The sequence below is a fragment of the Rhinopithecus bieti genome, unplaced genomic scaffold, assembly GCF_001698545.2.
Source record: "Rhinopithecus bieti isolate Rb0 unplaced genomic scaffold, ASM169854v2 scaffold_35856, whole genome shotgun sequence".
NCBI lineage: Eukaryota > Metazoa > Chordata > Mammalia > Primates > Cercopithecidae > Rhinopithecus > Rhinopithecus bieti.
The window spans coordinates 1,186,329-1,212,088 of NW_016815820.1; the positions used below are offsets into that span (position 1 = coordinate 1,186,329).

General features: G+C 56.0%; 2 protein-coding genes across 5 annotated transcripts in view; one reads left to right on the plus strand and one right to left on the minus strand.

Annotated features, from left to right (window-relative positions):
• The window catches only part of SAMD14 (sterile alpha motif domain containing 14), a 20,584-nt gene extending 10,513 nt beyond the window's left edge, over positions 1–10,071 (plus strand). For both annotated transcript variants that reach the window (XM_017853899.1, XM_017853900.1), the window contains exons 3-10: positions 3,061–3,227; positions 3,689–3,977; positions 5,293–5,380; positions 5,479–5,553; positions 5,660–5,819; positions 7,080–7,199; positions 7,307–7,462; positions 8,342–10,071. In XM_017853899.1, the coding sequence (XP_017709388.1) occupies positions 3,061–3,227; positions 3,689–3,977; positions 5,293–5,380; positions 5,479–5,553; positions 5,660–5,819; positions 7,080–7,199; positions 7,307–7,462; positions 8,342–8,497 (1,211 nt within the window). In that variant the 3' untranslated portion in view covers positions 8,498–10,071. The remainder of the gene's footprint in view (positions 1–3,060; positions 3,228–3,688; positions 3,978–5,292; positions 5,381–5,478; positions 5,554–5,659; positions 5,820–7,079; positions 7,200–7,306; positions 7,463–8,341) is intronic.
• On the minus strand, positions 10,012–25,749 carry PDK2 (pyruvate dehydrogenase kinase 2). Of its 3 annotated transcripts, none has more exons than XM_017853901.1 (11): positions 25,476–25,749; positions 23,463–23,604; positions 15,938–16,009; positions 15,311–15,495; positions 14,493–14,582; positions 14,223–14,300; positions 13,137–13,213; positions 12,952–13,050; positions 12,651–12,758; positions 11,969–12,082; positions 10,012–11,414 (listed from the first exon to the last, which is right to left on the minus strand). In XM_017853901.1, the coding sequence occupies exons 1-11, from the start codon at positions 25,591–25,593 to the stop codon at positions 11,274–11,276; spliced, it is 1,224 nt and encodes a 407-aa protein (XP_017709390.1). In that variant the 5' UTR covers positions 25,594–25,749; the 3' UTR covers positions 10,012–11,273. The 3 variants fall into 3 exon arrangements, with proteins under 3 accessions (XP_017709390.1, XP_017709392.1, XP_017709391.1); XM_017853903.1 differs by lacking the exon at positions 25,476–25,749 and adding an exon at positions 24,741–25,284; XM_017853902.1 differs by lacking the exon at positions 25,476–25,749 and adding an exon at positions 24,914–25,272.
• Positions 25,750–25,760: the final 11 nt, after the last annotated feature.

Sequence of the window (25,760 nt, forward strand, 5' to 3'; positions counted from 1 at the left end):
GAGGGAAGGAAGGAAGGAAGGAAGGAAGGAAGGAAGGAAGGAAGGAAGGAAGGAAGGAAGGAAGGAAAGAAAGAAAAGAAAAGAAAGAAATGTGCTTCAGAAAGTTTCTTCTAGCCACATGGAAGGTACAAGGAGGAGCCAGACCGGAGGCAGGGAGCAAAGGAGAGAGAGTTGTATGTTTTGGGGTGGCAGGTGGGGGCAGTTTCCCCTCCACTCAGGTGAAGGCCTGAGCTGAGGCAGTTCGGTCCAGAGGGAGAGGAGAGCCCAGGTTCCCTGGGTGTGAGAAGGCCAATCAACAGAACTTTTTTCTTTCATTAAAAGGGTGTGCTAAGCACCTACTGTGTGCCAGGCACTGTTCTCTGCCTGTGATAGAGCAGTGAACAAAACAGAAACCTGTCCTCATGGAGCTGACATTCTAATGGGTGGAGAGAGACATTAAATGATATAAGCGAAATATATAGCATGCCAGAGAATGAGAAATTATATAGGAACAAAAGGAGTGGGGTTTTGGAGTAGGGGGGCTATTATAAGTTGGGTGGTCAGGGAAGGCCTCAGTGAGAGAAAGCATTTAAGCAAAGACTTGAAGGAAGTGAGGGAGAGAACCATGCAGAAATCTGTGGAAAGAGCCTTGCAGAAAAAGGGCAGAGGAGGTGCAAAGGCCCTGCAGTGCAGGCTGGCTCGTGTGAGGACGAGCCAGGTGGCCAGGGTGGCTGGAGTGGAGGGACAGGAGTAGTGCTCAGAGAGGCAAGGGAGCATAGGCTGACTCTGGAAGGCCACTGGGAGAACTTTGGCTCTTAATCTGCATGAGATAGAAGTCACTGGAGGGTTCTGAGCAGGGGAGTGATATAAACTGACATGTTTGATCAGGATCACTCTGGCTGCTGTGTTGAAAATAGACTGTAGATGGGAAAGGGAGGTGGAAGGAAGACCAGCTAGGAGGCTGTTTGTAATAATCCAGGCTAAAAGATGATGGCAGTTTAGACCCTCTGGTCTAAGAGACTGTGAGTTTTCCCTCTCACTTCCCTCCCTTTCCTCCTATCCTCTTCCCTCCTTTTTTTCCCTCTCCTCTCCCTTCCTCTGCTCTCCTCCCTTTCTCTCCATATATACACATATATAGGAGTATGTGTATACATTCGCACAAACAATAATCTATTACGGAAAATCTCAAACAGATTCAAAATTAGAGATTACAGCAGAGTGTACTCCATCATGCACTCAAGAACTCACCACCCAGCCTCAACAATACCTAGTCACAGCCAGTCTAGTTTCATATCTATTCCATCCACACCCTCCACACCCTCCCCCTATTGCCCTGGATTATATGGAACCTAGTCCAAAACATCATATCCCTTCACCATAAATATTTCAGTATGTCTAGCTATCTTTTGAAAGTAGAGCTAACAGGAATTGTGGATGAATCAGTTTGTAGGATGGTAGGGAAGGCAGTGAAGAATGACTCCAGGGGTTCAGCTGAGCAACTAGAAGCATGGAGCTACTGTTCACCAAGACTGGGAGGAGCAGCTCTGGGGCAGTAGAGATCAGGAGGTTACAGCACATGTAGGCTGAAGACCCCTGGTGGACATCAAAGTGGAGGTGTCAACTAGACAGCTGGACACATGAATTACCAACTGGGTCTGGGGCTGAGAGAGAAGGGTAGCTTAGGGCTGTCTGACTTGGGCGACTTGGGTGGACAAGGGGGCTTTTTACTGAGTCAAGGAAGAGAGGAGAAGCTGGTTTGAGGTTACATGATCGGTTCATTTTGATGAGTTGAGCTTGAGATGCCTTGGGCCTTTTGACATGGTAACTTCCCTGGCAGGTGTCTGAGTGCCCATGCTTGGAATTCAGGGGAGGGGGTCAAGGCTGGAAATAGAAATAGGTGGTAGTTAAGCCAGGAGAGCAACTGGGGTGGCTTAGGGGTTGTCTACAGACAGGAAAGAGGATCAGACAAGGCCAGGTGGGTATGGGTGACAGAATAGGGCCCCTGAGATCATGGTGGGTGGAGTAGGGAGGAAAGGTCTTGACCCATTTTGAAGCCTGGGAAGACTCTTTCTGTTTGGAGACCCCAGTGCCAAGCTCAGGACTGGTACAGCATGAGGGCTTCATTCCAAGGTGCAGCACATGACAAGCGGAGCTATGAGTAATAAGGACTTTTATGCTGGACCCATTGGGTCTGCTTACTCTTCCTCCGTGTCCTTGTGCAAGACCCAGCACTGGGTCACAGACCCGGGGCAGGAGAGAGATTTCAGGGGACTATGGGACTTTTTCCTTCCTGCCACTGCCACTAGATTCTGGGGGTGTCTCTTTGCTCCACTCCAACTGCAAGCCCTCTAGATGCTCAGCAGTGCTATCTCTGAGTGAGACCCTGCTCATGGCACAGCAAGTCAGTGTCCCCAGTAGGGCCAGTCTCTAGAACCAGACTAGCCAGGCTCAAATCCTGGACCACTGCTAGCTGGTGGCTTTAGTCAAGTGACTTAAGTTTTAGTTTGTTCAGCTGTAAAGTGTGCACAGTAACTGTCCCAACCCCACCGGGTTGTTTGAGTGAGAGATGATGTATGTACACTGTCTGATGTGTAGTAAGTGCTTCTTAAATGGTAGCCATTATTTCTATCATCTCTCCAGCCTCATCACCCAACCTTTCTCTCCACAAAGCTACCCTCCAACTGTCCCTGGAGGTACCACCCTTGTTTCCCTACTTCCTAGCATTGCATATACCTGTTTTGCCCACCTCATCTCTTACAAACTCCTACCCAGACCTTAAAACCTAGCTTTGCTGTTTCCTCCTCTGATGTATCCAAACAGGGCTACCATTCCTCCGTGTCTATGTGAGGGTTCATCACACCGCGCTGTATTTTAGTGCTGGCATGTCTGCTTCCCCTGAACACCCACCCACTCCCACCTGAGACGGGGAGACACCCTGTTTTTCATCTGTCTGTGCTCCCAGCACTCAAGAACACGGGTTGAATGCCTGGGGTGTGGGTGCAGGTGGCCCCTGAGGTGGGCCTCTGGGCTTGTCATCACCTCTCACGTGTCTGGTCTCTGCTCCCTTCCCCCGATTTGCAGACCTGGACTTGGCTGTGCCAGAGACGGCCAGACTGGACAGCAGTTTACACAAGGCCCGGGCCCAACTGTTGGCCAAGGGCCGGAGACACCGGCCGTCCCGCTCCAGGCTTCGGGACAGTGCCAGCTCCGCAGAGGATGGTGAAGGCTCCGACGGGCCCGGAGGCAAGGTTGGGGCAAGTTAGGAAAATACACACATACCCTCCCACCCCTCCACTCCTCCACCCCTGGATATGGCTCCAAAGGGCTTTTCCAGGAACCACATCCCCGAGACTTCTGAACCTAGTTAATGCTAACAAAGTGTTAGCTGGAGTTCACTTCTGGCTCATTTAATCATTTGTAAAGAAGATATTATTAGCCTCATCTCACAGCTGAGGAAACTGAGGCCCTGAGAGGTCCAGTAGCAAAGTCACTGTAAGTGAAGGAGGGGGAATTCAGCCCCAGCCTATGTGACTCAAAGCTTCTGTTTCCCACCTCACTCTCCAGCCACCCCGCTGCCTAAGGCATAAGGAAACCCTCCCTCTAGGCCCCGAAGGACCCTCAGGGCCCGCAGTTTACAGGGTGAAAGTCTCCCAGCTCCTTCGGGAAGGGAGGAGGAGGGTTCTCGGTTAGCGCCTGCCCCCTCGTCCAGGTGACCGACGGCTGCGGGAGCCCCCTGCACCGGCTGCGCTCGCCTTTGCACTCAGGCCCGGGGTCCCCGGCCGGGGGCTCTTTCTGCCTGGATCCTCCGGGGTTGCGGCGCAGCCTGGACGAGGACGAGCCGCCGCCTTCGCCGCTCACGCGCTACCGGCCCCTGCACAACGCTGCCTCGCACGAGGGTCTGGCTGCCGCCTCCTGCTCTCCGCCGCGCTCCGCGCCCTCCTCCGACAGCTCCCCCAGCTTCGTGCGCCGCCACCCGCGCGCAGAGCCGCACAGCGAAGGTGAGAGGCAGCCAGCGCCGCACCCCCTGCTGGTCGCTCCGGGACGCAGCAGCCCTTCCGGTCCCGGCGCGCACCGCAGCCGCGGAAGGGGCAACTGGGCAGAGTGGCTGAGGGAGGTGGAGAATGAACGCCGTGGCTCACCCATTCTTTACCGAATGCCTACTAAGTGCCAGACCCTGTGGGCTCTGGGACACCTAGGTGAGCAAACACGTGCAGCCTTTATCATCATAGTAGTTTAGAGAAGAAACAATCAAATCAGGCCTGGCTGGTGGCTCATGCCTGTAATCCCAGCACCTTGGGAGGCTGAGATGGGAGGATCGCTTGAGCCCAGGAGTTCGAGACCAGCCTGGGCAACACAGCGAGGCCGTCTCCAGAAAAAATTAAAAAATTAGCCCCGCGTGGTGTGCACCTGTAGAACCAGCTACTTGGGAGGCTGAGGTGGGAGGATAGCTTGAACCCAGGAGTTCTGAGCTGCAGTGAGCTATGATCACTCCTTGCCTCAAAAACAAAACAAAACAAAAACCCAATCAAATCATCCCCTAACTAAATGTCTAGCTACAAACTATAACAAGTGCTATTTGGGAAATGTGTGTGGCAGCGTGGCAGGAGAGCATACACCAGGATGCCTGGCATGGCTGGGAACATCCTGGAAATGACATTTAAGCCAAGATCGGAAGGCTGTTTAGAAGATGGCCAGGACAGGCTGGGTGCGGTGGCTTATGCTTGTAATCCCAGCACTTTGGGAGGCCGAGGCTGGTGGATCACCTGAGGTCAGGAGTTCGAGATTGAGACCAGCCTGGACAACATGATGAAACCCTGTCTCAACTAAAAATACAAAAAATTAGCTGGGCGTGGTGGCGGGCGCCTGTAATCCCAGCTACTCAGGAGGCTGAGGCAGGAGAAATGCTTGAACCCAGGAGGTGGAGATTGCAGTGAGCCAAGATCACACCATTACACTCCAGCCTGGGCAACAAGAGCAAAACTCCGTCTCAAAAAAAAAAAAAAAGAAGTTGGCCAGGATAAAATTGAGTAGTAGTGGTTCCTACCTTTTTGGAACATTTTATAGCTTGTAAAAGGCTGTCATAAGCATCCCGTTAGGCCCCATGAAGTAGGTGGATGTTATTATCCCCATATTTAAAATGGAGGAAGCCCAGAGAGATAAAGTGGCTTGTCCTAGGGCACCCAGCTAGTGAAGGTCACCAGAGCCAGGCTGCCTGATTCCAAGTCAAGAGAATTTCTACCAGCGCACACTGGCAGCCGAAGGAGGCAGGCAGGGCAGCAGACAGGCAATTTCCTTCCTTCTCTCCCTGGAAAGATGACAGCCGCGACGCCAGTCCTCCCGAGCCCGCCAGCCCCACCATCGGCCTGGATAAGAAGACCCGCCGAAAGTTCCTGGACCTGGGGTGAGTGGAGGCAGGGCTAGATCACACGGTTTGGAGCTGCTGGGGTAAGGGGTAGCACATTGGGCAGCCCTGCTCCACTTCCTGCTGCCTCCCCACAGGGTCACCCTGCGCCGAGCATCCACAGGCAAGAGCCGGAAGGAGAAAGGCAGCAACCGCCTGTCCATGGGCAGCAGGTGAGAAGTGCCCACGGCGGCCCACCCACAGCTCCCACCCCTGGCTCCCCGTATGCCCTGGTCCTCCCCTCTGTACCCACACCCATGCTGAACACTCTCTCTGCAGGGAGTCAGTGGAGGGGTCCGGCAGGTCAGGGGTCTCCCCCTTCCTGCCTTTTTCCTGGTTCACAGACAGCGGCAAGGGCTCAGCATCCTCGGGTAGCACCACCTCCCCCGCCTGCTCCCCTAAACACGAGGGCTTTAGCCCTAAGAAGTCAGCTTCCCAGGTAAGTCCATAGCTTACTTGTCCCCAAACTGGCCCCCAGTCTCAGGTGACATGAGGGCATACTTCACCCTGGTTCAGGCTGGGATTCAGACATTCCTGGAATCGATGTGTCCATCCATGGAGCCATGCAGTGATCCGTTACTTCATGCATTCTCTGAATTCATTCATTCACTCATCCACTCTTTCATATCCTGAGGAGTTCATTCCTTGATTCAGTCACTGGTTCATGCATTCAGCAAATCACTGAACACTGATTCCCTACTGTTCCCCCAGCTGGAGACTTCCTTCATTCCTGCTAACTCTTCTGCCCGGCTCAGTTCTAACCCCACTCCTGTGTGAGGAGCTGGGCCACCTGCTTGGTAGGGTGAGGCCTGGGGGATATAGAGAAGAACAGGACCCCAGCCTAGTGGTCTGAAAGTTTACAACCCTATGTGATGTGAGACCGAGTAAAAGCAGCAATGATGAGCATCTGCTTATGTTCAGAGCGCCCTCTACAGTTTACAAAGCCCCAAACGCGTTTCTGCTTTACTCTCACAAAGGCTCAGTGAAGTAGGGAGGGAAGGCACACTCATCTCCATTGTACAGATGAGCAAAGGAAGGCCCAGAGAGAAGGGGCTTGCCCACAGACTGGCACAGATGTAGGTGCCAAGCTCTAAGACCCCCCCAGCCCAGTACTTGTTCTATGGTTCTGTTTCTTATGTTCAGCTGGGCAGAGGAGAAAATCAGAAGCTGGGAATTCGGGGGAGAAAGAATCCCTTCGCACCTGGAACTTCCTTCCTTCCTCCTCCTCTTTCTTCCTTCCCTTATGCTGGGCACTGGGACACCATGATGAACAAGATAAAACCCAGGCCCTCCTAGAGCTCACAGTCCAGTGAGGATAAAGACCTCTAATCAGGCACTTATTAGCTGGGGTACTAGAGCCTAGGTGGGAGGCACAGAGCAGAGACGCCTAACCCAGCCTGGCGGAATCCCGGTGAGCTGCCTGTAGGAAGTGACGCCTTGCCTGAGACCGCCTCCATTCCTACTAACCTGGCTTGGTTCTAACCTCATGTGCTCCAGATGGCTGCCTGCTCTCCTGGAAGCTTCAGGTCCTGATGCCCAACATGAGTTATCATGTCCTGTGTGCGGGCCTAGCTCCTGGCTCATGCACAGGGGCACTGAGCAACTCCTGGTGCCTAGTCCAGGACTTCAGCGCCACCCAGATAGGGATGGTGGGCTGGGGATGAACTCTCCTCAGTGGCATGCACCCTCTTCTGTCTAGGAATCCACCCTGAGTGATGACTCCACGCCCCCCAGCAGCAGCCCCAAGATCCCCAGTGGGCCCCGGCAGGAGGTCAAATGTTCTTACCCCTACCACACGCTGTCTCAGTCTTCAGATGAGGTGAGCAAGGCTGGCCCAGGGTACCCACGGAGTCCTGACCTCTGACTCTGCAAGGTGCTCAGGTCACAGGCCAAGCCTCCCCCTCACTGTTCTTGGTCTCTGCCCAGTTCCTGGATGAACCCCTCCCCCCTGTCCACCATTGGACCAGCCAGCAGGTGGGCCAGTGGCTGCAGAGCCTCAACCTGGAACAGTATGCTGCCGAGTTTGCTGCACGGCAGGTAGACGGGGCACAGCTGCTGCAGTTGGACGGAAGCAAACTAAAGGTGGGTCAGAGCGGAAGGGCCATGACCCAGCCCAGTTACTTGAGGTGACTTTCAAGGATTGGAAGTCCCTTGTCCTGACCTTTGACCCTCAGCCCAGCCTCCTGGGCTGACCTTTTCACTCCATCTGTGGCTACTACCCTGACCTCTGACCTCTAGCAAGGTCCTTGGTCAAATCTTTTGTGTTGTAGCATGAATCCCTAGTTTGACTTGAAACTCTAGTCCATGACTTCAGTGTGACCTTCAAGCTCCAGTCCTGGTCTCCAGGCTGACCTTGCCCTCTAGGATGACCCTTGATGCATATGAGTTTCCTGGTGTCATGGGAAGCCACATGTCTCCCCCTGGTCAGCTTGGTCTGATTCTGTCTCAGAGGCTGGTGGTGATGGTGGGCAGGGGAGGATGTAGGGAGGGGTGGGTGGTCTCTGACCTCTAAGCTGGGAGGTTCCCGGCCTGTCTCTTGCTCTCTGCTGAATTGCTTCGGGGCAGGGATGGTGAAAAGAGCCCCCAGGAAGTCTCTGGAAGTGAGGAGGGTCCTTGGGCACTGACTAACTGTGTGACCTTGGGCAAGTGACTCCCCATCTCTGGGCCTCAGGAGGTTGGGCAGAGCCAGGCCAAGGCTGAAATCCTGAGTGGAGGTGTATGGTAGGGGAGGAGGAGGAAGCGCCTAATACCCCCAACCCTCATCTCTCCCAACCACACTCATTCCAAATTCTTGCTCTGGGGGTTCTGATCCACGGGCAAGTCACGGTGTAGGAGGCGGAGGCTCCATTCCAGGGAGGATTCGGAGCTCCAGAGTACACCTGGGGAAAAGGAGCCTGGGCGTGGGGGGCCAGGACTGGGAAGGTTCCGGGACTCTCTCCCTCACCCCGGACTCCTCCCCAGAGCCTGGGGCTCAGCAACTCGCATGACCGGGCACTGGTGAAGCGCAAGTTGAAGGAGCTGGCAGCGGCTGCCGAGAAGGAGCGCAAGGCCCAGGAGAAGGCTGCACGGCAGCGGGAGAAGCTCCGGCGCCGAGAGCAGGAGGCCAAGAAGAGCTAGGGGAGGGTGTACAGGCGCTGGCGCTCGGCAGGGCGGCCGCTGGCTCGGCGGGCACAGGCCTCACCAGGGAGGCTGGGCCTGGGCGCCGCGCTTGGGCTAGCCTGGTCCCACGATCACGGGCGGACATGCCCTCTCTTACCCTGTCACTTGGTCTAGACCCAGAGCCCCCAGAAAGGGAGACCCCAGGGAGAGGGCCTAGTAATAAATCCTATTTTGAGGACTTGTTTGGCACAGAATTCCTGGGGGAGGAGCAGATGAAGGGGAGAGGGCAGAGAGGCCAGGGCCGAGGCAAGTCTGGGAGCCTGGGTCAGCCTGTCCCACTGCCTTCAGGCCACCGTGCCGCTGGGGTAGAGGGGAGCTAGGAGGCCTGCCTGCCTGCTTGCCTGCCAGAGGCCCTGAGGCTGGGCCCCAGGGCTCAGAGCTGGGCTGGGCATTTCAGCAGAAGCAGGTGTGGGAGCTGCTCCTCTCCACTCTCCCAGGGGGCTGTGTGGTGGGAGAGCTCTGTCCTGCTCCCCTGAGAGGCCAGTGGGCGCTGCAGCAAGTTGCACTCAGGGTAGACTCCCAGCCAAACTCCTCAACAGGAGAGCAGAGAAAGCAGCCTGGGGTGAGTGCAGTCTTTGCCAGGACTCAAGAGGGGAAGATGAACACCCTCTTCTCCCACTCCCCTCCTCTGTCCTGTGGGTTCCAGGGGGCGAGATGACATCCACACAGGTCTGCCTCTCAGGGCCCATTCAAAACCTGGTCTTTGACCCATTCTCCAAGCCAGGACTCCCTTCACTTCCTGCTGCTTCCTCAGAGGGCACCTGAGCCCTCTTTGGGAGCTGAGCGAACAGGAGCTGATAGGGACAGAGGACACCACTTCCACCAGCCAAGGCCTAGGAGCTGCTGACCTGGTCAGCTCTCACCCCAGCCAGGAAGAGGGGCAAAACCTGGGGGTCCCTGGCAGCTGCGAGATTGGAAAGGTTCATCAGCACTCCATCTGCCCCAGGCATTGTCAGGGAATCAGTGGGCTCAGAACTGGCAGGTGGTGCAAGCTCTGCTTCGCTGGGCCACACTGAGGGCTGGGGCCAGCTCCCTGGATGGGGGTGGAGTCTACCAGCAGCCTGGGGACAGCATGTGTCCTTTTTAGGAAATGTCCTTGGAGGAAGTGTCCATGTGTGGCGCTGGTCAACAGCTAGCCCCACTTCCAGGACACTAGTCAGTTACCGATGGGGCCGGGGGGCTCCTGCTTGGAAACCCCTCCAGCTCCTCCCATCTGCCCAGAGCGATGGATGGCACCAATGCATGCTGGCTCCCTCATTGCTGCCCAGGGGCTGCGGCTTACAGCCAGCACCCTGTACCTGGGACTCAGTCCTTATCCCCCCTCTGCTATCTGTGCTGGGAGAGGGGCTTCGGAGGGAAACAGATATGAGGACACTGGCACCATCTGGGCCTGGTGGCAGGGCCATGGGAGGTTGGAAGGCACCCACATCCTTAAAGCCATCAGTAGCTACAGTGGGTGCCTACCTGCATGCGAAGGGGAGGCAGTTCTCAATTTATTTCAATAAACACTTATGATGTGCCAGTGACCAGAATTTCTGTCTGTTCCAGCTGTTGGGTTGGCCAGATGCTGCTGGGCCCTGAGTGTGGTGGGACAACAGGTCTGTCCACCAGCTGCTGGGCCATCCGGCGTTCTGCACGGATGGCTTTGCCCAGTGTTTTACTCACGGTCCTGAGCTGGGCCGGACGTCCCGAGTGCGTCATGTGGTGGTCACAGGGCGCTGCAGTGTGCGTGTGTACGCGCGCACGTGTGGGTCCCCTCCCCCAGGGATGCAGCCAAGCCAGTCTCATTCAGTCTCCTCTTTACTGTGGGTGTGGGTGTCACTGTCACTGCCACAGCCACTGGGAGGGACACACAGCTTTAACCCCCGTGTGCTTAGGGGAAGGGTGGGGGCATTCAGGGTTATAAAACTAACTATATACACAGAGGGTCCTCGGAAGAAAGCCACCCTGAGCACACATGTCTGGGCACAGTGGGGGCTGGGGGCTGGAACTCAGGCAGGACGGACTGGGCTTGTGGAGGGGTGGCTGGGCATGAGCACATGAGGACATGCTGGGAGGGCTCGGGAGGTGGCACAGACATTGCCAAGGCTGCTGCAGGGCCTCAAGCAGCTTGGCTGGGTGGCAAGCTCTGGGTCTAACAAGGTTCCTCCACTTTAGGGTTGGGCCCTGTGAGAGCCACCCCCTCTGCCACCGACCTTAAAGTCCCGATGGAGAGAGAGGCTGCAGGACCAGCCTCATTCCCCACTCACGGGTGTCAACCCTTTCTTCACCCAGTCCCCAGGTCTGGAGGGCACCCAGCCTCTTCAACAGGCCAAGGCCAGGGTGCCTCTGTGGGCTGGGGGAATAAGGCAAGCGGAGCATCCACTTGGAAGGCCTGGGCTGTGGAGGGTGCTGAGGGGGACCCAGTACCGCTGGCAGAAAAGTGACAGCCCTGGTCTCAGAGAGGAGGACTGCCATGGGAAAATGCCTCTGGGACACCCCATCAGGGTGGAGACACCCCCAACCCTCAGGCATCGCCCACAGAGATGGGGAGGCCACCCAAGGGTCTCCACGGAGATGGACTGGCACTTAGGGACCATCACAGACCTATCACCGCAGTGACTTCCATAGAGACAGAGCCTGGTCATCAGGGAGAACCCACCCCCTGCTCCCCCAGGAGGATGGTGAGGGGCACCGCGGTGGCGGGGCCCAGAGGCAGCAGTCCGTCCTCTCAGGTGCAGATGAGTGGCGGCCCTTAGCTGACGCGGTACGTGGACGTGTTCTTGGGCTCCGTGCTGGGCACACACCAGTCGCCGGCCTCCTGGATGGTCTGGTAGTGGCGCCAGGCTGACTTGTTGTAGACAGGCAGGCGCTCCACCGAGTCCGTGGACAGGGCCTGGGGAGTGCCAGGGTCAGCCCCTCCTACCTCTCTGTGCCTTGTCCACTCCTCAGCAAACCACCCCACCCCAGCTCAGCGGCAGCCCAGCTGCCAGACACGGGGCCCTGCAAAGACCCACGAAAGGGTGGTCCCTGCTCTGTCCCCCTCCTGCCCATTGAAGAAAGCAGCTCCCTCTAAGGGAGGGAGAGGGAGGGGGAGGAGGCAGGGCTGTGTGACCCTGAGCAAGTCACCGACTCCGGGCCTCAGTCTTCTCCTCTGAGCTAAATGGCAAGATCTAGGGTGTCCCCTTCCTTCTGGGTCTAACAAGTCAAGGGTTCCCAGCACAGGGGTCTTAATCATAGACCACAGACTCCCCTAAATTCCCTGACAAGCTGTGCATGTCTGGGGGTTGAGGGTTCTTCAGGTTGAGGAACTGTAGCTTTGCTTGGATTCTGAGTCTGGGGCCAGGGAAGGATTCGGGGGTGGAAAGGAAGGCTCACAGCTGGCCAAGCCTGCCCAGGTCCCATCAGCAAACCTCTTCTCCAGCTGGGCTCAGCAGGAAGGGCCCTCACCTTGAGATAGATGACAGCATCGGTCCCAAAGCCTTCCATGGAGAAGAGCTGCAGGTCTCCCTGGAAGTACTTGGCGTAGAGGCGGGAAATGGGAAGCCCGTAACCAAAACCAGCCTGCAGCGGGGCAGGAAGGCAGTGAGGATGAGGAGGCTGGCAGGGGCCTCCTGGAGCTGCAGGGACTGACGCAGGGAGGGAAGGGTATGGAGCTGGAGTCACACGGCGGGGGTCCCAGAGCTGGAGTGGGGAGGGGACATGCGGGAGGGGACACTGAGGCAAGAAGTGGGTGTGGGGTGAATGAGGGAATCATAAATGTGGGAGGGAGGCTTGGGCAGGGAGAGGAATTCCGCTTAAGGGCCAGGAGGTCAGAGCAGGCCCCATGGCTCCTTTGAGTCTCAAGTTCTCTAACAGGGAAGTGCTGACAAGTTGGACAACACTTGAGAAAGGTAGAAATTGGGGGTTTGGGAGCTACAGAGGAGAGGGAAGATGGGGGAAAGCTGACAGAGAGACATCTGACACAGGTGAGATGTGTGCAGACTGGGGAGATGCGGGAGGCGCGGGGCCCAGATTCAAGACAGGTGACTGTCATAGACGGCCACACAGGAGCTAGTGAGCAAGGGAAGTGAGTGAGGAGGAGAGAAGCCTCCTTCAGGAGGTGGGAGGGGCTGGGGTGAAGCCATCTCACCAACGGCGTCCCCCCGGTGCCAGGCTGGGGGGTGGGTGCTGTGGAGTACATGTAGCTGAAGAGTCGCTCAATCTTCCTCAAGGGAACACCCCCACCTCGGTCACTCATCTGGGAGAGGTGGGACGTGTCAGGGATTCTCTACAGCTCAGTTTCCCCACCCTGCCCAGTACCCTGACCTTCTCATGGTCTTCCCCACCCCCAGGATCTGCCCACCATGTAGGAGAAAAGGAGAGCCCGTCTCCTGGCAGGAGGGAAGCCCCCATTACTGCTCCCTGGTCCCCAAGGTCAAAGGGTCACATACCTTGATGGACAGATCTTCCTCGCCCAAGGCCACCATGACCTTGATGGGTGGGAGAATGAGGCTGGACTCATGGCTTTCCACAGTCGCCCGCATGGCATTCTGCGGAGGGGCAGAGGTAAAAGAAGCATGGGAGAAGCCAGCCCTACCCACGCTCCCCGCAAAGCACCGGCTCCCAGCCTCCTCACCTTGAAGAGCTCAAAGAGCATGTGGTAGAGGTGGGAGGGGACGTAGACCATGTGAATCGGCTGTTTGGAGTTGGCTGCTGCAGGGCAAGTTAAGATCAAGGGTCAGGAAACTGTCAGGAGGTCACCGCTCAACCACCTTACCCAAAGGAGGCACCCCTCCCACAAGGTTCTAACTGAGTACATGGCTACCCAGCGAGAGACTAAATCCCCAGCCTCCCTTGAGCTGCGGCAGCCGGTGACTCATGGAAGTGATGCATTCAATTCTTGGGCCCTGCTTTCCACACCCTTGTTCTCTTCCTCCAGGCTAGAACTGAATCAGGGGTGGGGAGCCAGCCCTGACCTCCCCAGCTAGAGGCTGGCGAGAGGGAAACCTCCCTCTTAAGTAAGCCACTGGTATTGGGGTTCTAGGAAAGCAGCCAAGCTGATACATCATCTAACATGCCCCTCCTCCCCATCCCTGTTGAGTTACCCCATTTTATTTCCTTCCTGTCACTCATCATCATCTGAGATGGTCTTGTTTATTTACTTGTTAACTGGCTGAAGGCCCCATTCCCCAGTCTTCACAGCACCAAAAAATGTAAGCTGCATGAGAACAGTGACCATTTCTGTCTTGTTTACTCTTTCATTCATTCATTCACTCAATTTCTTATTTGCTTGAGATGAAGTCTCGCTCTGTCACCCAGGCTGGAGTGCATTGGTATGATCTCAGCTCACTGCCGTCTCAGCCTCCCGGGTTCAAGTGATTCTCCTGTCTCAGCCTCCCAAGTAGCTGGGATTACAGGCGTGCGCCATCATGCCCGGCTAATTTTTGTATTTTTAGTAGAGACAGGGTTTCACCATATTGCCCAGGCTGGTCTCAAACTCCTGACCTCAAGTGATTGGCCTGCCTTGGCCTCCCAAAGTGCTGAGATTACAGATGTGAGCCACTATGCCCAGTCCAAATATTTATCAAATGAATTAATAATACAATAATAACTCTGCTTCTCCCCTGTCTAGAAAACAGTCCATCTCCTCACTCCCCATCTCACCTTGCCCTGCTGTGTCCCCAGCCCCGAGACAGACACACACATAGCCCCGCTCACTCACCATTGATCTCCTGGATCTCCAGGTCAGGCGAGGCCATGTAATACTTGTCACACAGGAGCTTAGCCATGTCGTAGGCATCTGAGAGAAGATGGGGTCATTCAGGGCATGGGTGGCCCACCCAGCAGGCAGTCCTCTTGATATTGACACCGGGAACCACCAGCATTAAACCCATAGCACCCCTTACTGAGGAACGAGACACCCTCTGGCCAGGTAAGCTTGGAGGGGTCCCTGGGACTCCTCTGCGGGCCAGGCACCGTGGGAATGGCTCACCTTTGACCACCTCAGAGACGTTGCAGTTGGGGTCAATGCTGCCAATGTGTTTGGGATGGGCTGGGTTGGTACTGCCGTCAAAGATGAGGGCTGCAGGCAGGAAGGGAGGGTGCTGTTGGCTGGGCTGCAGTCTGTCCCAGCGCTCCCTCTTCCCCTGGGCTCTCCTCTTCTCTCTACTTTCACCTCCAATGCCTCTGTGGGCTTCAGTCCTAAAGCTGCCCCGCTCCCCTGCTTCTGTCCTCCCTTCCCTGACCTCTGATGCCTCCAGCCCTGGCTCAGGCCGTTTCTAAACCTTTGCGTTGGACCTTTGCAAACCTGAAACAGACATCTTTTCAGAGGTCTCTCCCCACATCACATCTCCACATTGCATTTATTCTTTTCTTTGACTATAACATTCTAAGAGAACTCTGACCACCTTGCTTTGGAAATTATTTGAGCATGAGGAACTTGTTTCACTTATGACTGGCTACAACTTCTCAAAAATCATAGTGAATCTTCCTGGAATAAGAAACTCTAAACAACAAATTGTTTTTGAACATAATGAGAGTTTTATGAATACTAAATTAAACATTCTTTTAAAGATGTGACATAATTTTACATTTTGCAAACATTGAAAACAAAACGTTTTTGAAATGGAAAATGAATGAGAAAGAAAAATTTTATTTTTCCATGTCGGAGCCATTAACTCCAAAGTTACTGGAATAACTACTCAAAGACTCCTTCTGTGGGGTTCTGAAGAGTGGCCTAGGTCCCCTCAGCAGCCTGGCCCTGGGCCCCAGCACCGCCCCCCACGCCCCGCCGCCGTGGCCGGCACCCACTGTGCTGGTTGATGAGCATGCGGATGGAGATGCGGCTGAGGTAGAAGCGGTCCAGGAAGTACTGGATGTTCTGGTTGGAGACGGGGTCATCACCATAGGTGTCCTTGTACTCAAGCACGCCTTGTGCCATGGTGGGCACCACGTCGTTGTGCCGGTTCCGGATGGTGACCAGGGCATCAGTGAACCTGTGGGGCAGGGCAGGTGTTCACATGTTACACCCCCAGACTCCCCTCCGTTTCTGAGTCCCCTCTTCACGGTGTCTTCACCTGCTCCACCCTTCCCAATTTGAGGGACTCCCAATGCCCTCCCTGCTCCTCCCAAAGCCCACTTTGATTTTTTAGCTACCTGCCAACAGGCTTCCCACTTGAAAACCCAGAGTTCTCATCCTCCCCAGGGCAGGGTCTGGGTCTTGCCCACTGGGCTCAGGGAACAGTGAGAATGGAGTCCATGTCTCTCCTATCAAACTTGGGGCTCCCTGAAGCAGAGTCTGTCTCCCGTCTCAGACTGGATGTTCCTGAGGGCAGGCATCTTTTCTTCCATCCTGCTGTACTTCTGCCCCAGGGGCTGCAACCCCAGATGCCCCTGGCCAACACCTGCCTTCCTGCCCCACCCAGGGCCCCCACTCACTGGCTCAGGGTGCGATGGTCCTCAGGGTCCTTGTCCAGGAACTCCATTATGTCCAAGAGGCTCTGGACATACCTGTCGGGGGCGGGAGGGGACACAGCCTCAGCTTCAGGCAGCTAGCCCCTCCTCACCCATTTCAGCTGGGCCTCGCTCTTGTCCTGCTCCTACGCGGGCCCCACACAGAGCTGCCCACAAGCCGCCTCACTATTTTTCTCCATCCATTTCATTTGTATGTGAGTCTCCCTGACAACCCAGTCAGTTATGCAAGAAAACTTCAAATGTGCTGGTCCCCCGTTTAGCACCTTTGCTTTGGAATCCTAGAATAGTCCTCTCAGAAGGGGCTTGGAGATGATCCCATCCAAGAGGCCTCACAGATCAGGAGACTGAGGCTGAGATGGGGCGGGGAGACTGGACCTAGCGCCTGCAGTGGGGGAAGGCAGGGAGGTGCATCGACTTCTCTGAACCCCAGCGTGGAAACGGCTCCTAATGTTTCTCCCCCCGGGGTACTGTTGCATCCAGTGGGACACAATGGCAGAGGGGCCGGCACAGGGGCTCCCAGAATGACCCCTGAGCTGGGGTGCTCTGGGCCAGGCACCTGCCTAGGCAACTGGATTCTCAAATGGCAGGTGGGAAGGACCCAAAGGTGGGGTAGGTATGCCTGGCTCTGTCCCCAGGTGGGGCTGGGGCCCATCGAGAGTCCAGAGCTCACTCTACTGCAAAAGGCCAGGTAGGAATAGGTGATGCCCTGCCGCCCCTCCCATCTACAGGCCTGATGGGGAGGCCAGTTTTCCCTGGGCTACGAGAAGAGCTTGATGCTCTAAAAGAAGCATCAAGAACCCCTGAACTCAGCCAGGCGTGGTGGCTCACACCTGTAATCCCAGCACTCTGGGAGGCGGAGGCGGGTGAATCACCTGAGGTCAGGAGTTGGAGACTAGCCTCGTCAACATGGCGAAAACCTGTTTCTACTAAAAATGCAAAAATTAGCCAGTCATGGTGGCGCATGCCTGTAATCCCAGCTACTCAGGAGGCTGAGGTAGGAGAACTGCTTGAACTTGGGAGGCAAAGGCTGCAGTGAGCCGAGATTGCACCACTGCACTCCAGCCTGGGCAACAGAGCGAGACTCTGTCCCCCCCAAAAAAGAAGCCCTGAACTCAGGGACAGCAGCAGGCCTCCTTCTGCAAGGGAGTCAGGCCCACCTGTGGTGGCAGATGGTACCAAGCTGGAGCCACTGTGCCTCATGCCCTGGGGAGCCATGACCTGTTTCCCTGCTAACATGCCCAGTCTGTGGCTTGTTCCTTTGGGGAGGGCAGGAAGAGCCTCTCTCTGGCAGAAACACTTATAACCAGGAGGAAGGGGGGGCTGCCTAGAGCCCTGCAGCGGCAAGGGCCCCAGGGGCCCAACAGTGTTTCTAGAAAAGGCCCCACCACACGAGGACTCATTCCCACATCCACAGTGCTCTGACCTTCACTGTAACCTGTAACAGGTGCGACAGGCAGGAATCAGTTTCATGCACAGCCTCCCCCAGGGAGGCGTGAGAGGCCCCATAGCTAGTAAGTGGGATGAGGAAGTCCCGAGTCTCCAGTGCTCTTGCCACCCCAGGGTGCTGATTCCGCTCGACTCTCACCTCCACGCTTCTGTTCACACAGTGCCCTCTGCACTGTGAATGCCCTGCTAGGAATGCCCTTCCCCTTAAACCTAGCGTCTGCTGCTCTTCTCGCTCTTGCCTGGCAGAGGAGAGAGTGAAAGAACGAGCTCTGGACCCAGAACTGGCTCCTTAAGCACTTGGAGCTGTGTGGCCCTGGGTAAGTCAAGGAGCCTCTGTGGGCCTGAGTTTACTCGTTAAGAAAATGGGGATTGTGATATGTATTTACTGCTTTGTGGTGAGAATTCCATGTGACGATTAGCACAGTGCCTAGCACATAGTGAGCACTCTCTAAATGCTTGCTCTTATTATGGCTGGTGGCTCAAACATCGTCGACAGCTGCGTGCATCCTCTGAGCCCCTAGGCGGCATCTGATACTCTCTCACTGCTTGTAGGCTCTGAATCGCAGCATGTTTGAGCCCCTATGCCCTGGAGACCTGCCCCACTGCCACAGGAAGGGGGCTGTCTCAGGCCCAGAGCTCACCACCCACCCCTCCCTACCCAGAGCTCTGCACAGAGCCGGAGAGGAGGAGCTGTGGCTGCTGATGGCGCTGGGGGCCCTGACAACAGAAAAGATCAGCCTTCCTCTCAGCCCCCATCACCATCCGTGCCACCCCACCCAGCAGATGATCAGGCTGGCACTCCTAAGACCTGTCTCCCTGGAGAATAACACAGCGACCACTAACGCCCACCTGTGCCGAGTCCCACACAGGGTCTCTCATCTGCCAACAGCCTTGATGAACACAAGGTATTTCCCTTTTTTTGCAGACGAGACCAGCACTGAGAGGTTAGGTGATATGCCCCAGGCCACACAGTAAGCAGCAGGCTGGGATTCAAACGCAGCTCTCGCAGACTCCAAGTCTACACCACGTGGCCAACAGCTGACACTGGCCCTGACGGTGATGCCGCTGCTGACGGTGATGGTGGCATTTACTGGGTACCAATGGCCAGGTCCACCCTGTGCTTCCCTCCTGCCCCACTTTCACCTCCGCAAGAACCCCGGAGGTAGGCACTACTGCTGGACCCATTTTACAGATGAGGAAGTTAACACGCAGAGCTGAGATTCTCTCTCCCAGGCCCACGTGGCTCCGAATCCCTTGCTCCCTAAATGCACCCAGGATAGACCTTCATGCTCACATGATTCTTAGGGGAGAGAGGGCCTGCATGCAGGCAGTGCTAGGGGCAGGTGGGGAAAGGAGGGAGAGGAGACTCACTGCAGAGTGGGGCCTGGGACCCTTTCCCAGGGGCAGGTGGGGATGAAGCAGGTGGGAGCTGGGAGGCTAAGTAAGCCACTTCCTGACTGTGCTGGTCAGTGGGTGGGGGTGGACACAGTGAAAGTCCCAGTCTCACTTAGGGAGAGTGCCCCAGCTGCTGGCACCACCCCTTTTGTGGCTGCTCAACAACCCTAGAGGGCAGAAATGGGACCTGGTCACGTGGCCACTGAAGTGGAGCAAAGGGCACCGGCATGGAGTGACAGCGGGCAGCGCCTGCCAGCCTCTCTCACAGGGCCAGGGCTCCTCCAGGGCAGGGGGCCCGGGCTACTTTTGAAATGGAGGGGAGAGGATGAGGATTTTCCCAGAGGTCCCTGGCCTTGCCCTGAAGCCCCTTAGGGGCCTGGTACACCAAATGTCACCCTTGGGCCGGTTCTTGGTCCTAAGAAGAGAGATTGGGGATGAGTGGTGTTGGCCTCTGGGCTGCCCACCCCTTGCAGGCCAGAGAGAATATATAAGGGAGGCCTGAAAGCAGTGGTGCAGTGACAGACAGGCACCAACAGATGGGAGAGGCACTGCCCCCACCCCTCCCCGGGCCGGCAGGGAGGCTGGGGTCTTTGGGCCTGCTGACCTCTACAATAATCAAGGCCCCCAGGAGTCCCTTGGTGAGATTCGGAGCTCCCAAGCCCAGCCCAAGGTAATGTGGAGGTCCACCCAAACCCTGCTTTCCAGGGCTCCGGAGCCAGTCTAGAGCCCCAGGATTGGGAAGGAGAAGGTGTGGGATGCATGCAGAAATGAGGGGGCTTGCTGAGAGTGTGGGGCTGAGAATGGGCAGTGGGAGCGGAAGCAGAGGGTAAGCGAGTGTGGGAGGAGGGCCCTGCAGCCCCCTGTGGGAGCAGAGGGGGTGCTGAGCCAGCAAGGGAGTGTGTGTAATTGTGTGCATGTGGCATGTGCGTGCCTGTGGGTGTGTGTGAGGGTGTGCCCTGTGCATTCATATCCCCAGCTGCTGGCGAGCAGGGTGTGAACAAGGCAAAGGCTGGGGAGGGGTGCTCGCTGCACCTGGGGAAGAGGTGGCGGTGTCCTGCCTCCAGAGCCTCTGAGTCAGGCAGGTTTGGGTTCCGCTGCTGATTGCGCCGTAAAGAGGCCACCGAGTCCCTCAGGTCCCCATCTGCAAAATGGGGTTCACGGGAATAAGCACCTCGTGGGCCTGGGTGTACAGAAAAGGAGACGATGCCTCGAGTACATGCGTAGTAAGTGGTTGGTTCTGCTCCGGCCATGCAAGGAGCAGCTGACAGATTCGCAGAGCTCATCTGGCTTTAGCAGGTCCTGGGCACCCAAGCCACACCCTCTGTGTGGGGTCCACACACCTTGCTGACAAGCAAGGGAGGTTTGTGCGAAGGTGCCGGCCATATCACCTCCCACCTACAGCCCCCACAAATATCCTGTTAGTGATAGCAGTGAGTCATTGTCATTTGATTCTACTCGGCGGCTCTTGCTTAACCCTGCATTTTCTGGAAGCACATCCCCACGACTCCATGCCTGGAGAGGAGCCGGGCTTGTCCCTTTCGGTCTCTAACAACACCAGCTGTCAACAATTCTGTAAAGTGAGTTCTGCTCTCCCACAGACTTGCACCATGAACTTGGAAATCTGACTCCACATCACCGCCCAGAGCGCAGGCTCCCTTCTTTCCCTTCAAGAATCCAGTCTCCACATAACAGCTGGGTTCGAATCCCAACTCCACCATCTACTCACTGAGTGATCTCCGATAAGTTTTCTTCACCTCTCTGAACCTTAGTTTCTCATCTAGAAAATGGGATGATAGCAAGGACTACCTCATAAGGTTGTAAAGATGAAATGAGTTAATATGTGTAGACACTTAGGACAGCTCCTGGGACACAGCCAGCCTTTGGAGGTGTTTGCTTTTGTTATTATCATAATTTATGACTACCTTGCCCAAGAAACCACAACACAATTACATCATCTGTGGGCTGGAGGTGTTGCTGCCCGGCAGCCTGGGGACGTGGCTTGTGTTGGTAGAGTTCTGCACACTTTTCACATCTAGCACTGGCCTTTGGCCCTTACAGACACAATGGGTCCCCATTTTACAGATGAGGAAGCTGAGGCTCAGAGATGCCACATGGCTTGCCCAGGATGAAGCTTCAAAGTCACGCATGCTGAGGCCAAACCTGGGACTTTCCCTCCCAGTCCAGTCTCCACCAAAACAGGGCCCACTATCGCAAGTCTGTCCAGTTGAAATAATGTATCAGGGTTATTTAGAACCAGGAATTCTCAGCTTGCCCACAGTGACTCTGCCTAGAACCTCTCCCCAGCAGAGTAGAAACTCCACTTCTATGACCACAGATGAACCATGGCCACTAATAACTGCATCTGCTGAGGGCTCTTGTGTTTCCAGAAAAGAGGGTTTGCTCCTTACTCATCAGACTCAGGCTAGAGGCCCTCTTGCCAAGCTCCCTGGTAAAGTCTCCCTTCCTCCTCTCAGGCACCTAGAACCTGCCCACTTCCATCCTTCCAGCTGGCAGGCTGTTTCTCCTGGAGAAAGAGGTCTCCACTCTCTCACAGGCAGCCACCTCAACCCTGTCGGGAAGTCCTTCTTGTCCTCACACCGCAGTCTCTCTTGCTGCAGCCAATGCTCATTCTCTCCGGAAACCTTCTTGGCAGGCTGTCTCTTCAGCGTGTTGGGATGCTTTAGCAATCCCTCGGCCTGCTCTCCTCTAAGCTGAATCTTTCATTGAGGAAGTGTTCTCTCTTGTCTAACTTCATTCCCTCCCACTGTTACTTGACATTACTTGCAAGCTTTGTGGAAGAATGTCAGGCCAACCCCTTATCTGCGTCACTGATTTTTCAGGAAGGGACTCTGCAGGGGCCCCTGGGGGAGTCATGGGAAGATTAGCAGCCCTGTGCCCTCCTCCTGCATCCCTCAGCTCTCCCAGGAACACGGTGTCCAGGGAGGGGCCTGAGAAGTTCTGCCCTGAAGTCAGGGACCAGGTGGAGAGGCAGCCAGGTCAGGCAGCCGGATAGAGCCAGAGGAGGGCCAGGGAGAACAGATGGTACCTTCTGTCTCCTTCCCACCACGCCACACCACCCACGGTGGGAAGTGTTGGTTGGCTCAGAGGTCCTGGACCTCCGAGAGGCAGGGCACAGCAAGGGGTGACCTGGTTGGGTTCCATGAAAATCAGGCTCTGTGCCTCATTCCTCCGCCCCTTCTTCACAGCCCACACTAACAGCACAATCTCCAGAAAGTCAGTTCCCAGCTACATTAGCCAGGCCCCTTCCTGTCTCCACACCTTTGCCCAGCCTATTCCTTTAGCCTGGTATGCCCTTCCCTTCCCTGTAGCTCTAAGCTTGCCTAGGTACCCTGTAAGGTCCAGTGACAAGTCACCTCCTCTGCATGTCCATGGCAACTGCCCACAACGTGTCATTCAACCAACATTCGTGGTGTATCCACTACACTCCTGGCCTTGTGTGTACAACACTGCCCCTCACCATACCTCATTTAATTACAATAGGCCCCATATCCACAGGTCCGTGCATAGAAAACAGTGCTGGAAAGGCACCACTACATCTGATGAAACTGAACTGTGTTCGGTTAGGGGGTGGAGGGGAGTGGTTGGCAATTTCTTCTATCTACTATTTTGCGTTTTCCAAGTGTCAAGTGACCCTGTTATACTTCCACAATAAGGGGAAAGTATCAATGTTCTTTTAAAATAATGTTCGGATTCCTAATTTAAACAAAACGAACTCTTCGGCAGCTCCCTGCTCCTAGCACTATGCTGGACTCAAGTTCACCCTGCCTGCGTATTATTTTTCCTTCCAGATCACAGGCCCCCAAGGGCAGCTGCTGTGACTTCGCATGGCTTTAGGCTCAGAGTACATGTGGGCACATGCTCCTGAGTCTACAAGGAAATCACAGCCATATCATACTGCAAGTCCAGAAGAACCAACAGGAGATTTCTGCACGGGTGCCACCGAAGTCAATGAGGATTAGCTATTTACATGCCCAGTGAGAAGGGACACCTTTGTTTATTCTTCATGTGACTGGCCTTTGGCTAATTTCATCCAGTTACTTAACTTGAGTTCTTGAGTGAAGTCTGCTGAGCCTTTCCCTCTGTTCCTGCTGCAGTGCACAATAAACTTTTGGTCTTTGCCCCTCCAAAGCTCTGCGGGAAGGTACTGTGCCATCCCTGCATGTATCTGAGTATTTTCCAACATCCAAAATAGTCTGTCTTGCAGCTTGGGTTAATAGTTTATTTGAAAACTTGCTTCTTGTTTCTGTTTCCCAAAAAGTTACCCCCAAATAAATACTGCCTAACAGCTACTGGAGTTCCAGCACTGGGCTGGTAGCTAACGCTGACATCAGCCTAACTTGGGGTTTTGGCTGTGAAAACCATGTTTTCCTGGGTGGATCCTGGGTTTCCAAAGAAAGGTGGGTGGTAAGAAGAGGGCTAGACATGGAGACTAGGAGCTTGACCTCAGTCCTGCTTTGGCCTCAGATTCCCATGTGACTCTAGGCAACTCTAAGCTCTTGGGGCTTTGGTGTCTCCTGTCTGTCCCCACCCCACCCTCAAAGCTGCTAAAAGGTTGGAGACTCCATCCCTGAGCCTAGGGACACTGGCGATAGAGTGGGAGGTGCAGGGACTGAGCCAGGGGTCTCACCAGCTCTGCACCAGCTGCACAGAGGGTGTGCTCAGCACCCGGTCGGGAAGCAGGTTGATCTCCTTCATGATGTTGGCCAGGCGCACAGGCAGCTCCTGCCTGAGGAAGGTGAAGGAGGTTTTCTCACAGGCATTGCTGGATCCTGGCAGGAGAAAGAGACGTGAACCACAGAGCCACAAACTACGAAAGCCAAAGGATGTCTCGGCCAGGTCAGCTAAACCCTTCATTAACTGAGGGTTCAGAGAGCAAGTGACCTGCCCAGGAGCACACAGCAAGGCTCCCCATCCCCTGCAGGGCTCAAACACCTACACCCTGTGCCTAACACTTCAGGGGGTGGCATCCTCTCCTCACCCCCAGCTGAGCTCTGCTTGCCTTTAACCCCAGTGGACAGGGCCACTACTGGGCCCATTTGGAAATGCCTCTGGCCTCAGTCACCTCACTTCTCTTTCCTTCCCTCCCAGCATACTCACTTTGAGGGGCTGATCCCAGAGGCAAAGGAGCCTGGGAAACCCATCCCTACCTAGGACTGGGCTCTGGCTGAGGGGGACTGTGGTCAGACCACCACTGCAGTGTCCCAATATTGTCTATGGCCAGCCCACCTCACCCAGCCTGGCCTGAATGCCCATGTGGGGCTGCTGTGTCTTAATGCCCATCCATGAGGCAAATGGGCCCAAGAACAGGAGTCCAAATGCCACGGTCCTTGTCTGGCATCAAGATGGAGAGGGTGGAGGCCCGAATAAGGCCTTGGCCCAGGGTCAGAGGCCCTGGGTTCCAGTCCATCAGGCTCTGCTTGCAACTCTGTCACCCAGGCCATGCCATCATCCTTTTGAAGGTCTCAGTTTCTCCCATAAAACTACAAGTTGACCAAACTGTACTGCGAGCCCCCAACAGCTGTGGTGTTTCTGTAATTAGGGTGCCGTTTGTGGGGACAGCGGCTGGGGGCTAGGAGTGGGCCCAGGAGGCTTTCCTACATGGGGGAGGCTCAAGACTCAGACAGGGCAGGGGTGCAGGCAGACAAGTCCTGAGGAACAGGTGCCCTATGTCTCGGCTGCCACCTCCCTGCTCCCGTCCCACCATTGACGCAGCTGCACCCCAAGCCAGGCACTATCAACTCAACTCTTGAGAAACTGCTCCCCACCCGCAGTTCCCAGCTGGCACCATGGAAATACCACGTAGACAGACAGAGCCCACACAATGCCCGTTTCAGCCGCTGCATTGGCACAGCCTCCCTCCTGCCCCAGGGCCACCCCCAGAATGCTGGTAGTGGGCGATCCTGACCTAGCAACCCTGGGGCAGCCAAGGGAGGTATAGGCGACTTGACTCCACATCATGGTGCCTGGGGCCCCTGCCCAGCTCGGGAGAGGCTGCCAGGCCGGAACAGACTTGATCTTCAAGTGTCCTTGCCTACTGGGGCAGCTAGGGTCCAGCTCCTTCTGTGGGTGGATACCTACCAATCAGGGCACTCTCTCCCACTGGCATCTTCTGAAAGAGCCCCGTTTCCCAACTGCCCCTGGCTTAATCTCACCCACTGCCCAGGGGTGTCTGACCCTTCGTGGCCAGTCCAGGTCTCTCTCCAGACGGCTGCACCTCTCAACCCTGCCTCCTCACTCCCACCAACAGACCCCCGGTTTCCTCTGGTGGGAGGAGGGGCTCCTACTCCTCCAGTCATGAGGACAACTCCCATTAACCTTTTAGCGTCTGGATACCACCCTATTCCCTTCCTGTAGTAACATCACGGCTTCACTGCCCCTTACTCTTCAAGACCCCTCATGAAGCCGAGGAAGAAACCTCGGGACCGTCCTTGCAAGTGCCCCCCCATTCCCATCAACAGCCCAGTCGAGAGGCCCCGGCCGGTCCCTCCTTCCCCATTAACTCTTTCCTGCCTGTACCCTTCCAAATAACCCTTCTCTGTCACTCGGGGCCTTTCTTCTCCTCCGTCCCCCCGGCCCCCGGCTGCCCCTCCCAGCGCCCCGCGGGCCTCCGCTGCCAGCCGCCCCCCCGCCCACTCCGTACCGAAGTCCAGAAACTGCTTCATGGACAGCGGAGACGGGGAGAACTTGCTGAAGTGCTCTATGTACTTGGGCGCCCCTGCCAGGGACGCATTCTTGAGCAGCGCCCAGACCCAGCGCATGGCTGCGGCGGCCGCGACTCGGGTTGTGGTCCCTGCGCGGGCAGCGCTCGCGCACCGTTCGGCCCAGCGACGCGATTCGGCCGCCGCCTCCCTACCCTTGCCCTGGCGAGCACTCCAAGGCCCAGCCAATCGGCTCGTCGTGGCGCCTCAACGTCGCCAATGGCCAC

Excerpts from the sequence above, each read along its gene's own strand:
- PDK2 (XM_017853901.1), bottom strand. The coding sequence starts at position 25,593 with ATGCGCTGGGTCTGGGCGCTGCTCAAGAATGCGTCCCTGGCAGGGGCG. Across the intron at positions 14,583-15,310 it reads CATGCTCATCAACCAGCACA|CCCTCATCTTTGACGGCAGT; the intron begins GTGGGTGCCGGC and ends TCCTGCCTGCAG. Across the intron at positions 13,051-13,136 it reads TGCTCTTTGAGCTCTTCAAG|AATGCCATGCGGGCGACTGT; the intron begins GTGAGGAGGCTG and ends GCCCCTCCGCAG.